The following is a 15,932-nucleotide window of genomic DNA, read 5'->3' on the forward strand; positions in this document are numbered from 1 at the left end:
AAGGACACAGAAAACACAATTAATTTTTTTTAAAAAAAATGTAAAACGTGCTTTAAAAGTTAGCACTTGTTCATCTTAAAGGTTCTTTCCTTGTATTTTTCCCATGGGATCCAGGGAACTGGGCAAAGGAAGCTCTGGCTCTTTCCTTCCTTCAATAGTGAGGAAAATGAAAATGAAATATTGTCTTGTATACTATCTTTCCTTCCTTCCTCAGAGGACTGGGGGGGAGCCTCAGCCAATAGAAGGAGGAGAGATTTGGATCAGTAGCTCTGCTGTGTGATTGAGAGAGCCTGGCAAAGCAAGCTTTCCTTCCTCCCCTCCTCCACAAGGGAGGAGCCTCAGCCAATGGAGAAAATAGAGGTTTTGATCTGTAGGTCCTGTGCGATTGAGCAAGCCTCGCAAAGCAAGCTGTTATGCAGAAGGAAGCAGGAGAGAGGGAGAAGCAAGCAGATGACAGCCAGTTACTTGGGGGCCCAATAGGAGCCCTCCGGGAGCCAGATTTGGTCACTGGGTGGCATGTTTGACACCCTTGCTTTAGACTGATTTTATAATTCTTTTCTTGTGTAGTGTAATTTTCTTCTTGTCACTTCATAAGAAAAACTGCAGTATGCTTTTTTAAAGGGCAAATGCAATAAATTATCCCTAGCAGAGTTTTTTTTTTGTGGCAGGAACTCCTTTGCATATTAGGCCACACATCCCTGATATAACTAATCCTCCTGGAGCTTACAGTAGGCCCTGTACTAAGAGCCCTGTAAGGTCTTGGAGGCTTGGCTACATCATGAGTGTGTGGCCTAATAGGCAGAGGAGTTCCTCCTACACAAAAAAGCCCTGATCCCTAGCATAACGTTTGTATGTGTTTTGCACACACGCAAAAATTCAAGGTGACCATCCTCATCCTCTTCAAATAATTTTTATTGTAGCACAAAACACTTAGGAAATGGTGATAAGGGCTTAATAGCTGCTTTATTGGTGAAATGACTGAATTATCAGCTTAATTTAGTTAATGTCATTTAACTGCTGAACTTTCATGGATCTTAATGTGATGAAAGTTGCATAGGTATACCAAGTACATAGAAAACATTGATTTAACATTTATTGTTCTTTTCCCCCTTCATAGTTCCCCTCATAGTTTCTGTCATGGCTTTTATTTCATCTGAGACATACGAGATTTGTGACATCAGGTTAAGTGAAAAATAAGTAGCGTTGTGCAGGGGGTTGGACTAGATCAGTGGTCCACAACCTTTTTGGCCCCTGGGACCGGCTCCAGGGCCAGCTCGCCAACGCAGCTCAGAGCAAGCAGGGTGGGGGGACCCAATTAGACTCCCCTCGTGGCGCCTCCTCCTTCCTGTTTTCCTTCCCCATTTTCCTCCTCTCTCCCTTGTCCTCCCGTGCAGCCTCACTGCTTCCTCCCCCCCATTTTCCTCCTCTCTCCTTCCTCCCCCCATGCAGCCTTGTCACCTCTTCTCCCCCCCCCTGTTTTCTCCATTGTAAGACTGGGGAAGGGGTGGTGAAGTCCTCCAAGGCCACCCCCCACCAAACAGCTGCGGGGGGGGGGGGAACCGCCGCAGCCAGTGGCAACCGAGGGCATGTGGCACCCCAAGCAGGCACCCCTCTAAAGCACCTAAGCCTCCTCAGGCCCACCCCCTCCTTCCCTTTCTGTCCCTTCTGTCGCCTTCCCCCACCCCCTGCAATCACAGTGTGCCACCACCGCCAGAGCGGGGGGGGGAGGCGAGGGGACAGGAAGGAAAGGAAGGAGGGGGCGGGTGGCAGTGGTGGGCTCGGAGGAGGAAGCAGACACGCTGTGGATGGCAGGGCGGAGGGGAGGAGGCAACAGGAAGGGAAGTGAAAGAGGTGACAGATGAGGAGGCAGGCACGCCATGGCTTCAGAGCCCAGAGCCCAGGCGCAGGGGGGTGGGAGGCAAAGGTATGGGAAGAGAAAGGAAGGGCGGCCGGCAGCAGTGGCGAGTAATGCTGCCCTTGCCTCCTTCCCACTTGAGGAGGAGACAAGGGCAGCATCACTCGAAGCTGTTGCAGCAGTTTTCCCGGCTGATCAGCTGATTGGTGGGAGGGGGAGGAGGCAGGGGGCCGAAGGAGGGAGGAAGAAACGGGGGGGGAGGAGGCTCACGGGGGTGGTGGTGAGGCTGCACAGCCCATGGAAAACAGGCAGCGGGCCACTATCAGTCCTCGGCCTGGGGGTTGGGGACCCCCGGGACTAGATGACCCTGGAGGTCCCTTCCAACTCTATAATTCTATGATTCTAAGTATTCAGAAATCACCTGTACCTAAAGAAAAAACAGTTTTCACTGGTATTTGAATAATTTATGTACAAGTCTCTTTACTGTATAAAAGCCCTTTGCACGCGAGATTCTTAAAGCATGGAAGGAGCTCCATAGATGTCTACTGAAAATGGTCCCCATCTGGGCTTTCTCCCACTGTGCTGAATAAGCAGCCACTTCCCCTTCCTTTCCCAGTACACATGATGCTCACATGATACTTGCAAATATGAAATGGACCACTCCTCTGCAGGCCTTCAGTTTTAGATTATTCTTAATGACATAACAGGGGAAACTGGAGAGGAACTTTTTGAAAGAAGAATGTAGGCGGTACACTGTAAAGGGAACTTTCATGTTATAAGGAAGAATGAGGTCCATTTCTCTGGTTCAGTAGAAAGGAAGCTTTGAAGAAGTCAATGGGAATCTTCTCCATATATTAGTGGAGGGCTTTGTTTACTTTACTCTTTTCTCTGTAGATTGAACATTATTTCTTTAAACAATATGACAACCTTCAGGCATCAGGGTCTTCTCCAGTGAGTGCTCCCTTCTCATTTGGTGGCCAAAGTATTTGAGCTTAATTTAGGATTGCACTAATAATTTGAGATTGGCTTCTAAAAATTTAGGCGGACTCCAAATAATTTAAATATTTCCATCTGTTGGTAGTTCTTCATATATTCATGTTAGCTTTTTAAAATATATGTTTAGAAGGCTACCGAATTATTTTGGAAAAAAACATAGTGAAGATACCTGTGCTGGGATTTTATTTTCCAAATATTTAAATATGATTGTTTTTGTATAATGGTTGTCTTTAAAAAAAGAGGTCCAAATTATTTTGCTTTTGTAATACACAAAATAGAGCTTATGCAGGCTTTTACAACTTCCCATATGCTAATGAAAACATTTTCTGAATATTGGCAGATCCACACACAATAGCTGATGCCAGCTATTTTCATGGGCTAGTTCGAAGCTCAGCAAGAACTGAAGAATGCGTTGTTTTAGTGGCTGAATCAGTCTGACAGGCTTTCACATCGCCCCTCCTCTTATTAATATTCTTTTTGATGTGAACTTGTAAAACAGAGGATTGGCTGTTAATCTCCAGGATCTCAAGGGCTTTTGGCATTGGCCCATAATTGATGTGTTCACATGGCTGTTGTCTGACTACTAATGATTAGACCTCCGTGTTATCTCCCAGCTAAATCAGTGTTGCTTATAAATCACACTTGATAAATGGTGGTTTCATTTCTTCAAAGGCTCTGTGCACATCTACACACTTTGATAGAATTGCCAGAGGCATTTCATGATTTTACAAGCATTTAGGTTGGGTTTATTTACATTTTGCATGGGCAAAAACATTTGAATTTCTGTGAAGTGTTTTGCATGATCAGAACAAAGGTAATGCTTGCAACAACAGTGGATAATAGAAACATAGCTTTGCAGATGAGACTTTGGAATTCTTGAACTTTTTTTAGCAAGTAGTATTTTCTCTATTTTTCTGATTTCTGAAAATGATCAAAAGGAAAGCAGGAATTAATTTGCAGTTAGGTACATAACTGGACTAAGACTCCACTTGGGTTCATAGGACTTCCTTGAGACATTAAAGCACATTAAATCTTTCTGCTATTTTCCCCCATTCTATCTTTTAAACTGGGAATATTAATGCACTGCAGTATTCTTGTTATTTCCTGCCATTGTGGAATATGTAGAGAAATGAAATGACTTTTGTAAACTGACAATGCGTTTCAGTGCACAGTAATGCATCTCATTTAACAGTATACATCAGCTAAAAATATGTCATCCATATACATTTCAAAAATTTAGACAAATGCTTAAAAAAATCCTCCAACTTTCTGGATTAAGTTGCAATGAGACTGCATTTTAAAAATGAATATATAACCTTACCTTAATAGACCTAAAAGTTTATGCAGCTAATGTTTTGTGTGGAATGATAGTTAAACTATTCTGTTTTTAAACATGTGAATAGCTAATGGAACTATCTCTGGAAACCCCTGTTTTTTTCTAGTATTGAGTCTTATTTATTTATTTAATATATATCCTGCCCTAAGGTCAGCTTACAACATTTAACTACTATGTTGCTTGCTCTGTCTCTGTAAATGTTTTAATACTCATATTTAACATAATACTGTCAAGGCTGCTTTATAAATTGAGTAGCTCTAATATACTGTGGTGAATGAGAGCTTACTTATGTAATTATAATTTTTTTTGTTTCGTGGTGTTCAGATGCAATGAAATTCAGTTTTATTCCGTGCTTTGAGAATGCATGTATCTGCTCTGTGAGAGCCAATAAGACAGGTCGCCACCTCATAAGAACTTTGATCTCACTGTGACTTAAAATATTGGTTTCTTCTTCCATTAAAAACAAACTTGCATGTAGAAACCTAGCATGTCCGTGGAAGGGCTGGACTTGAACTCAGTTGGAGGCAGAGCTCTCTGGAGCAGTGCTCCAAAAGAGAAGCTGGCCCCACGCTGACCGCATTGCCCAGCTTCTTCCAGTCTACACGGTCAGTGCCAGCTTCTCTTTTGAAAGGAAGCCTCCAGGCGGGGTCTGCATGCAGCGGAGAAAGACTTCTCTGCAGCACACAGATCCCTGGTCAGCTGTCTTCTCTTAAGGCAGCTTAAATCGCCCAGCATGGAGACCCTGTAATCAGGGTCTCCATGCAGCAAGGAGAGACCTCCCTACTGCACAGAGATCCTGACCCCAGCTTCTCTTGTTGGAATTTGCACTAGAGCATGCACAGAGTGCCAAACATATTTGCACTAATTCTAATTACAGAACATATTGTACTAACTCTATTCATAGAACCTGCCTTAATATATATGAAATGGCACTTTTCTGTGGGCTACAGGCCTTAGTGATCTTGAGGAAAAAATTCCTATTAAACTTTCTAAGCATATTACATATTACAAAGCCCTTTTTCTCTTGCCAAAGCCACATAGTGTGTGAAAGTAATCATGTTCCATCATGTTTTGTGAATATCCTTTGGAAAGAGAACTTTTCTCCCTATCTCCAAAGAAACTTCCCTGCCTGAAAGAGTCGTCACGCTCTCACACAACAGAAATTTTGCTTACTGACACATTTTCTGGAACTGAGCCAAAAATCTAGACAAAGAACCTGAACAAACACCCCTTTGGCTATATGCACATTCCTAGAGGGCCACCATAACCACAAAGTTCCGCCTAGATTGGTGAGCCAGTTTTGTGTAGTGGTTAAGTGTGCGGACTCTTATCTGGGAGAACTGGGTTTGATTCCCCACTCCTCCACTTGCAGCTGCTGGAATGGCCTTGGGTTAGCCATAGCTATGTCAGGAGTTGTCCTTGAAAGGGCAGTTGCTGTGAGAGCCCTCTCAACCCCACCCACCTTACAGGGTATCTGTTCTGGGGGGGGGAGGAGAAGAAGATATAGGAAGATTGTAAGCCGCTCTGAGTTTCTGATTCAGAGAGAATGGCGGGGTATAAATCTGCAGTCGTCTTGTTCTTAGATGCGACATGCCACGAAAACAGGATTTGTGGAGTACAGATCAAAGGACCCCAATGGAATTACCTCATCCTGGGTGATCTTCTGTCTCTCAGAATAAAAATGGATTTCTTTTGAACCAATAGGATAAGCTAAAAGACTGGAAGCAAAAACTTTGTAACTAATCAACTAGACCTGCTTTGTTATCAAAATAGTATAAATATGTTATGTTTGTGAAGGAGAGCTGAGGAAAACTGGAATAGAAAAATTGTTGTTATAGAGAGAAATTGTTTTCCTCCTTGCATATCAGTACGCAATGAAAGAATCTCTGGATCATCTCACTTAGACCTCTGGCTGTTGAGTCTCTTAAATTAGGCTGGGGACTCAACTCTTGGCACTAGTGGTGTGTGCAACACTTCCTTCCTTCCTCTCCATCCTGTGGAGTTTTATCCTTGTAACTTTTTAATTTGGAGCTCTTGTACTCCAGTTAAAAGTTACAAAAAGGAGAGTGGGGGGGACATGCTTACACTTAAAAAAAAATTAAGATATTTCACTTTTCTAGAGTTGCATCTGCATAGAAGTGCACAACCTCCAAAAATTTCACAAAATTGCCGGGGGGGGGGGAGAGCAGAATTTTATCACTTACCAGTATTTAATCAGAAAAGTATGCAGTAGCTAGCAGTTTGAAAGAACTGCCCTTTCTAGAAGGCCTTTAAGTTAGAAAGATAAGAATGGTGTGACAATGGAAGTGATGCTACTAAGAAACAGTATTTTATTATTGTTATCATGTTGATTTTTTATTATATTTAATTATGTTTCCAATGCCCTTGATGATTATTTAAGTGGAAAGGCAGTCTATAAATAAAGTTACATGCTATAATAGTAGCTCTAAATGTATCTTCCTGTTTATTTATTTATTCGGGATTTATATCCCGCCCTTCCCACAAGTGGCTCAGGGCGGCTGTTGCATTGACATCTGCAGAAATTGTTCTTCAAAAGTAGTACAAAGCTCTTTTTTGAGGTCTGCGTGGAAACAGATTTGTATGTACCGTAGTACATAACGAACAATCAAAGAGAGTTCTCTGTTACTGTGGTCTGTTTAATGATATGTTTCTCTAGATAAAAAAAATAGTGCAGGAGTGGCATTGTATAAGCAATGGTTGCATAGGATTGCTTATTCAGAGAATATTGTATTATAGCAAGGGCCCATCCTGGATCAAAGGTATTACAATCAGAAATTTTCTAAAGGACCAAAAGTGAAATAAACAATCTGAGGAATATGTAATGCTGAAAGCAGAAATATTTGTAACTAAGATAGTGTTTTAATTAGAACAAGATTCTGAATTGGATTTTTGCTTGTTGTGCAACATTGATGTCTTTTTTTAAGTCCTAGATTTGATGATATTTTCCATATGCAGCTTTCCCACACCCATAATGTGAAATAAACTAGCACTTGGATCTCTTTTGCTTCCTCCTATCTAGCAGGAAAGGAGTGTTTTTTTCTACAGGAATTTGGTGTTATTCAGTGGATTCCACCCTGCAGTGCAGGAAATCCTCTATAGGAGAGGTGGAATTTTATGGCCCCAGGACTGTAATTCTGGAGATTTGTGTATACAGTTGAGAGACTGGCTTTCATATGCACAGCTTAGTGTCTAGAACATAGTCGAAGGAAGAACTGAGAAGTATCTGATCACAGTAAGGGGAAGATTAGTGCTATGTTTTCATAATGGTGACATTTCTTCTCCGACCTGTTCTCCCCCCTATTTTTTTTATTGTGTGCATCATGTTCTGAATGAAAAGGGCTCACTAGGGTGCTTAGTTTATTTATTGGCAGATGCTTACTGTCAGCTTTCTAGTACAAAGAGCCATCGCTGCCTGATGCAATGATACACTTGGGCAATGGAAAACTGCCAAGCACAACACTCTAAAACTTTGTAGCCTTCATTGCTAATCAGGTCCCCAAAAGCCCATGAAATAAGGTGGGGGGAGAAAATATTCCCGCAGCTTTTCTAGGCTGTCTGACTGTGTACATGTATGCCACAATCTGTATAACTGGGCTGCCTTTGGTGTTGCTTATTTTTTCCTTCTTGGAACCTCTTCTGTGATAAATAGTAAGGGTACTGCTCAGTGTGCCCTGACACCTGGGAATAATCATGCAAAAATAACAGTGAGGAACTGCAGAGCGTCTGTTCTTGACATTAACTTTCCTCAGCTTGACAGACTGCCACCAACAGATGTTAAACTTGTGTGCCTTCGTTCTCTCTCCACCATCCCCCACTGCCTTCCTGCTTCTGCCTTTTTTGCTTATAATTAGCCACTTGTTAGCATCCTATTCTGAACCAGGATTTTGGTGCAGGATTTGGAAGCCAATTCAGATATTCAGAAATAACCAGAGTAAGCAGTCCCTTTGGGAATTCTATTCCTTCATTTCTTCAAGACTGCAAGTGAAAGCTGAAAAATTCAGATGCTTCTCCGCATCAAAATAAATAATGCTTCCCATGAAAACCTAGCATGTGATGATAAGTCCATTAGTTTAGGTTGTTCCTGATATGCTAGCTTTTAATAGTTGGCAAGTTGTTTCAGCTTTTATTTTAATGTCAGAAAGCACTCAAACATTAACCATTTGAAGTCTCAAGTACTACCACTACTATATGCTGCAGCTGAATATTTGGATCAACTCTTGAGACATTAAGAATCTATTGAGACATGTTTCCTCTTTGGCAGTGAGTCTTTCTTCTTTTCCTTGGACTAATAATTTTGCAGAATTGGAAGATACCTAATGGTTCAATTAGGGTTATCAGCACTCAGATCCAAGTGGGGATCCCCCAGTTTTAGGGGCTCCTTTCTGCCACAGCCAATGGGGAAACCCCTCTCCTAAACAGGGACATGGTAGGGAGATGCTCTGATATTTGGGCAAACTCTGTGGTTTTGAGGGTGAAAAAACCATAGTTTTGCCCAAATACCAAAGTGTCCCCCTGTGACACTCCCAACGATGATGTCATTTCTGGGTGATGCCATTATGTCAGGTAAATCACATTACATACTCTGCCCCCCCCCCCCGGAATGCCTCCCAAATCCCGCTGCCAGACTGGTAAAGGGACCTGGCAACCCAAGGTTCAATCCAACCTTTTGCACTAACAGAAAGCAGCACCCACATTATCTCATTAGACCACATTAGCCTGTACTTTGGATATCCTAAACAGAGGGAGTACAAACAAGAGGTACTGTGCCAGTGATACCCACAGGAATCAACAACCCATTGTACCCAATCAAGAATTCCTTCAATTTTGTGGCACAATAGAACAAAGTGTAAAAGAATGAGATCATACATTTTATTTTAAATTAGTTTATGTACTAAATAAATATATCACATTCCTTTGCCCCTGGCTAAAATGTGATCAAAAAGCTGCAGTTCTGGAGCACATGTACATACCCTAAGATGTGATTGTTTGTGGTGCGTATGTGTGTGCACATGTGAATGACACAGAGAGAGAGAGAGAGAGAGAGAGAGAGAGAGAGTTCTATCAAAAGCAGCAGAAGCAATTCATCTCCATCCTCTATTCCTTCTCTGTCTGACTTGTATTTGATACAGCCATTATTGAGAAAGATGGTCACAAATGAGATGCAGGATCCTTTGAGTGTGTAACCTCAAGATGCTGAAGGCAGGTTCTCCTCTCCTGTACACAGCCTTCTGATGTGGCTGATCCCATTCTCATTTGAAAACTTACAAAAACTTTACATTGGGCACATTTCATCTTGTTCCACAAAACATATTTTATTTCCTACTCCAAGGCCAGCAATCAACTAATTTGTTATGCTGGAGCAAACTTATTTTTTGCCATCCCAAAGAGTGAGAAAACTTCATTAGAATTCTCAGTATTCTTAAGTCATATCAGTGTCTTTGGTATTCAAGCACTGCAACAACACAGAACTTTCACACAGAACAAGCATTTAAAACAGTACTGTTTTGATTTTGAAGAACAACATGTTTTGTGTTTAGGAAATCATCTTACTGAAATAATTATAGCATCTCAGTTCCAGCAATTACATCTGTCTGTGTAAAAGTCAGTTACCTTTTATTTTGGAACAGGGTAGAACTCTGTTAACTCAAAAGATTAACACAATTGTATCCTACTCTCATGGCTGGTGCATGGGAGTAGGCCAATTAGGCGGCTGCCTAGGGTGCCACCTGGCTTAGGGGGTGCTGTAAGGTGCCTCCTCTCCCCACGTGCAGCGTGTGTGCTCCTTGGAGCTTGCCTTCTTCAATGGAAAGCAGGCTCCATGGAGCGCAGATGCTACCCTGCCAGTTTTGTGTTCTCCAGGTCTGTTACAGACCCAGGGAGTGCAAAAGCGTATGGTATCTGCGCAGTGTGTTCCTTGGAGCCCAGCAGGGATAAATTAACCAATTGTAAAAGCTGAAGAAGAGCCAATTGCAGTTGCTAAAAATTGGCTCCTGTTGAAGTTGTATGCTGCCACTCATCCTTCCTACTTTACTTTAACAGCCATGGGGTGGAAGTCATAGCTCAGTGGTAGAGCATCTTTCTTGCATGCACAAGGTCTTGTCACTGGCACCTCCGACTAAAAGGATCAAGTAGAAATGACCATGTGAAGGTCTTATCCCTGGCACCTCCAGCTAAAAGGATCAAGTAGTAGTCTCACAATTTGTATTGCTTAATCTCATCATTTAAAAAAAATAAAATAAAATAAAATAAAAAACCTATACATTAAAAATGTAAATAGTTTCAAGTTTCTTCATTTCTCCTACAATTCTCTCTCTTTAAAAAAAAAATTTCAGGGGGACGATAGTGGATAGGTCGCGTAAGGCACCAAAAACCCTAGCACTGGCCTACTCTTCAGCCAAAATGCTTGTGATGGGGTTTATGGTTCCTCCATGTCTCATTTTATCTTCTCAACCTTCCTGTTTGGGTGTTAGTCAGTTTTAGTCTCACAGAGCATTAGGGTTGCCAAGTCCAATTCAAGAAATATCTGGGGACTTTGGGGGTGCAGTCAGGAGATGTTGGGGGTGGAGCCAGGAGCAAGGTTGTGACAAACATAATTGAACTCCAATTACGTTCACATTTAAATGGACTGCTCACCTTTTAAATGCCTTCCCTCCATTGGAAATAATGAAGGGGCACCTTCTTTTGGGGCTCATAGAATTGGACCCCCTAGTCCTATCCTTTTGAAACTTTGGGGGTGTTTTGATAAGAGGCATTGGATGCTATGCTGCAAATTTGGTTCCTCTACCTAAAAAAATAGCCCCCTCAGAGCCCCAGATAACTGCCTATCAATTCTCCATTATACCATATGGGAATTGGTATCCATAGGGAATAATGGAGTGCCCAGCGGACATTATTATCCCCCACACACACACTTTCTGATAACCCTGAAGCGGGGGGAGGGCCTCCAAACTGGGGGATCTTCTGCCTGGGGATTGGCTATCCTATAGAGCGCTACAAGAGCATTTCAGATGGTTTCATGTCATTGCACAAAATGCAGTAGATTGGGGCTGTGCTGTTGTAGGCCACATTGAGTAAAATGTTCAGAGAAAGAACAGGAAAAAAACTTTGCTGCCATTAATCTTGTAGTACCCCTCCCTCCCCCAGCTTCAGAGCCTGTGTTATAAGAATCTCTGCAATGGCCAAAACTTGTGCAGTGCAAATTCTGGCCTAGTGTCTTGAATGTAGTATAAATATTGTTTTATTTCAACCTTGCTTAGCTGATAACTAGTTTGCAAGGAACATCTATTTTTGAGGACAGTTGCTTTTTTCATTGGCTTGCATGCTTGACTTTTTGGTGAAAAGCTTTCTTGCTTTTAATGCTGCCAGCATCTTATAGCTGGTGGCAGGAGGATAAACCCAGAAATACAGAGCTTCCATACTCAGACATGCTTTTCCAAGTTTTTATCAGGTAATCACCAGTGGAATCAGAGGAATTGGGTATTGCCAAACCTGGAAGTTCAAAAACCACATTTTATCCTGCTCTCAACTCAGATTGATTCTGTTGCTTATAGTATGTATGTCATTCTAGATTTAAATAAGGACTGCAAGTGGGACTCTTACTACATGTCTCTATACTGTGTTCATTTACTTATGGTTGTTTTGTACCACTATCTTTAGATTTTATTTCAACATGCATCCGTCTATCCCTGGTCATTGATTGGTTTATAATAAAGGGGAAGGGAAAGTTCTTCAGTTCATCTAAAGTTTAACCACCATTCTTTATTTGCCTTCCTCTCTTCTTTACTCCTTCTGGCTTTGGATAGAGCATGTGAATAAACAAGAGGAGAAAAACTCTGATTATGTTACTGTGCTCTGACTTCTTTTGCAAACTGATTTTGGACTGAGAAAAAGAGGTGTACAAGTGAAGCATCCTCTTTCTTGCATGGCCAGGCCCTTCTCTGTCTTTCCTTATTTTCCCAAGACCTTTCTGGTGACAAAAGGTATGGGAGAGAGGGAGAGAAAGTGGGATACACAAGAAACAGCACTCTTTCCCCATGTCTTTATCCACCTCTCCTGCCGAAGAGTTTCATAGAGCTCAGAAGGAAGAGAAGAGTGCTTTGGCTACTGTAGCCCAGGCAGAGTCACTCAGGAGAAATCAGATTCTTCATAGGGACCAAGTGGTCCTTTATTCACCATCTTCTCATCCCACTTAAGTCATAAAGTTTAATGCTATAATAAATCATTGTAATTTCAAGATCTCAATTCATTTTTCACAATAATAGATTACACAGTTTTCCAAAACCACAACATAGAAGTCAGCAAGATTTTTCAATAATTGAAAGGAAAGCAAGATTTCTTACATTCCCCCACCTCCACCTCATGAAAAGTCTTTTACAAAACTAATTTCATCAATATAATCTTGGGTGCTGTTTCATAAATGGCAGCTTTCTTACATCATGGACCCTTACTATTTCTTAGCTGAGCATTAGTATTAGGAACATACAGTGGCAGAAGGTATAGCCATTAACATTCTTATGGTTCTGAAAGGAAGCTTTTTGGCACCCAGATAAAGAATTGTGTGGTTTTGACTTAAATGCGCTTCAGACATGAAGGGAGTATGGCATATAATGTCTCTGAGATTGATACAAATAAGTTAATACAAACTATTGGTTCGGTGCTTGGACTAGGAATTGGCCTTTGCTCCTCTGAGAAAAGGGGAATAAACATGAAAATGAGCAAACAGAATGTAAAACTAAAAATGTACTAGTAATTTCTACTGTTGTTTATCTTAAAACTAAAGATCCATGGTGTTCTAATTGAATTAAACCAGTAATACAGGAGGTGGTCTTGTTTACAGGTATGAGACACAGGCCTAGTGGTTTTGCTCTTTAGGCTAGCCTGGGAAGGATTTCTGAATAGTGATATTAGACAGCCCATCTCAGCAGTATAAGTGCTTGGGATGAGATGCTGCAATGCATTCCAGTCATCAGCAAGCGATGTTTATGTTAGAAGCTTAGAGCGAGAAGAGTGGGCCTTTCCTTCCTCCTTCAGCCAGTTTGAACCAGTCATCAGTCTTTGCACAAGCAAACTGAGCACCCTGAATTTTAACTGCACCACAACTTCCATCCAATGAAATATTGCCAGCATGCCTTAGCCAATAGAAATATTTTATGTCAAATAGATGCTTTTTGCAACTGCCATTGTTATTAATCATGTACCAGTTATCTTGTCTGTATACCACCATGTGCCACAGTGTCAATTGGAGTACAAAAGGTTCTGACCTCTTTGAAGGGTTGCTAGAGAGCTTGATATGCAGGCCTTGGATTCCCCCCCCCCCGCTTTCTCAGTCACTGGACTTCGCTGGGTGGCTTTCAGTTGAGCAGAGAGCATCCAGAGTACATTTGTACAACACAGAGAATGAAATATAGGCTAAGAATTAGGTAGATGACTGGAGAAGGCAGTTGCAAACTACCTCGTAAAAAGTCTGCCAAGAAAACGTCATGATGTGATGTCATCCCGTGGGTCGGTAACAACTTGCTATTTGCACAGGGGACTAAATTTACCTTTACATTACGTATGATTGAGGAGGGTAGCATAAAAGATTAATGGTCTGACAAGTGAATTTCACTATCTTATTTGTGGATCTTGACAAACTTGTTTTCAAATGTGGGTTATTTTCAGAACAAAATAATATTGGAGATATTTTCAGATCAATACAGGTATAAGAGCAACCTATCTCCCCCTTACATTTAATGTAATTGCTTCTCTGTTTTTACTTTTAGGTCGACCCTCTCTTTACAGTGCCTGCGCCACCACCTCCTATTTCCAATAGTCTTACATCTCAGATTCTGCCTTCCTACTTTTCCCCATCTTCATCCAACATTGCAGCCCCAGTTGAACAACTTTTGGTACGGACTCGTTCAGTGGGTGTAAATACTTGTGATGTTGGAATAATAACAGAACCTGAATGCCTTGGACCTTGTGAACCTGGGACCAGTGTGAATTTGGAAGGGATTGTATGGCATGAAACTGAAGAAGGTAAGTTGGTTTCATTTCCATTTTGTTTTAAAGTTTCCTTTTGCTTGTTTTGCACATTAAGGGACACACACTTGCTGTTAGAACCGGATCTTGGGCACTGGTTAAGTCAGACATCTTCTGGTAATACATCAGTTTATATGTTTCAGATTACAAATATGGACTTAATTATGTGTTTCTGTAAGGATGAATTGTGTCCAGATATTTAACATCTGTATAACATTGCTCATAGAGCAGCAAACGTATCAGTTATTTTGTCTGTATGCCACCACGTGCCACAGGGTCTTTTGGAGTACAAAAGGTTCTGACCTCTTTGAAAGAATGGTTGTAGTGATGCTTGGGAACTCAACTGGTTTGAATCATTGTCCAGTCTTTTCCTGGGGTGTGTGTGTGTGTGTGTGTGTGACGGAAGCTATACCTTTAGGATTCACTTTGGCTAAGTGGTAGAGGCACATGGTTTGCATGCAGGAAGTCCCAAATTCAGTCCCTGGCGTCATCAGAACAGGATTGCAGGTAGCAGGTGCCTGGGGGGGGGGGGGGGGTGCCTTCCTTGCTTGAGACCCTGGAAAGCCACTACCTGATCTGATGGACTAATAGTCTGACTTGGTATAAAGATATTTTGTTTGTGGTCATGACTCACAAAGAAGTTTTTAAAGTGAGGAAATTCTAGTACTATATTCAAATTTTACACTTGTTTTGGGGGGTTTTTTATTTCTGTGACATACATGGGTAGCTCCTGTTTTGTGATGTGAATGTTGTGACCTTTTGTTTATCTTCTTATAAATAAGTTTTCAGGTGATTTCAGTGATAAACATTTTGTTCTAATTGTCTTGAGAACTATGTGATAGTTGTTCTTGAATCTATAGAGATGTTCTGTATGTGACATGTTCCATTAAAATAAGGAGCAGCTAGCAGAACATTGATTGATAATTTCCTGAAAAGCTTTAAATAATAGATTTGGGGAAGGAAAGGAGTTTGAAGGATACTGGCTGTTGTTAAAATAAAAACAGATTTTATATCTGGACTACCTAATATAAATGATGTAATTGTTGTATGTGTCAGCTTCACTGCTGCTTGTAATGAAGGATCTGAATTTAAATAAGAACTGCCAGAATATTATAGATATCTCTCCTGTCAACTTGAAAGGAAGCAGTGGTGATTTGATAACTTCTATATCAAGAAAGTTCAATTCAAAAGAGTACCAAAATACAATAATTGATTGGCATTATGCTGTATTCCATCAGTTTGCACAATAGCAGTTCATAAGAAGAAATATATAAGGGGAAATCCTCCCACAAGCCTCCTCTAACTTCTCCCCCTGTCCTCTTGCCATCTCTTTTCTTCCCTACCTTTCCACTACTGCTGCTTCCTCCCTTCCCCCATCAGCTTTCTCCTTTTCTGCCCCCTACTGCATGCTTATCCTTTGCCACTGCCTCAACTACCTTGAGCTACACAGTTGAGCTCTGGGAGAGAGTGGGAAAGGGCTGAAATGGTGAGTGTTTGCCTTTTCTTAACAGCTGGGGGATCAGCTGGGTGCTACTCTGTGAGAAGAGATGAGACAATGGTGTAAGGAGGAAGGGTTCAAGTCTGTTAGGCACTGGGATGATTTTTGGAACAAGTGGGAGCTGTACAAAAGAGACATTCTCCCTCAGAGGTTGTCGGACATCTCTGAGGGTTATTCCTACTATTCCTTCAGGGAGGCAGGAACAC

At 41.5% G+C, this 15,932-nt stretch overlaps 1 protein-coding gene across 4 annotated transcripts in view; it reads left to right on the forward strand.

The window, feature by feature from the left end:
* Positions 1–15,932, forward strand: part of ZNF608 (zinc finger protein 608) — a 289,656-nt gene that overhangs the window by 99,125 nt on the left and 174,599 nt on the right. For all 4 annotated transcript variants that reach the window (XM_060235528.1, XM_060235526.1, XM_060235524.1 and 1 more), the window contains one exon: positions 13,970–14,225. In XM_060235528.1, coding sequence (XP_060091511.1) covers positions 13,970–14,225 — 256 coding nt within the window. The remainder of the gene's footprint in view (positions 1–13,969; positions 14,226–15,932) is intronic.

Source organism: Heteronotia binoei, chromosome 4 (genome assembly GCF_032191835.1).
Source record: "Heteronotia binoei isolate CCM8104 ecotype False Entrance Well chromosome 4, APGP_CSIRO_Hbin_v1, whole genome shotgun sequence".
NCBI lineage: Eukaryota > Metazoa > Chordata > Lepidosauria > Squamata > Gekkonidae > Heteronotia > Heteronotia binoei.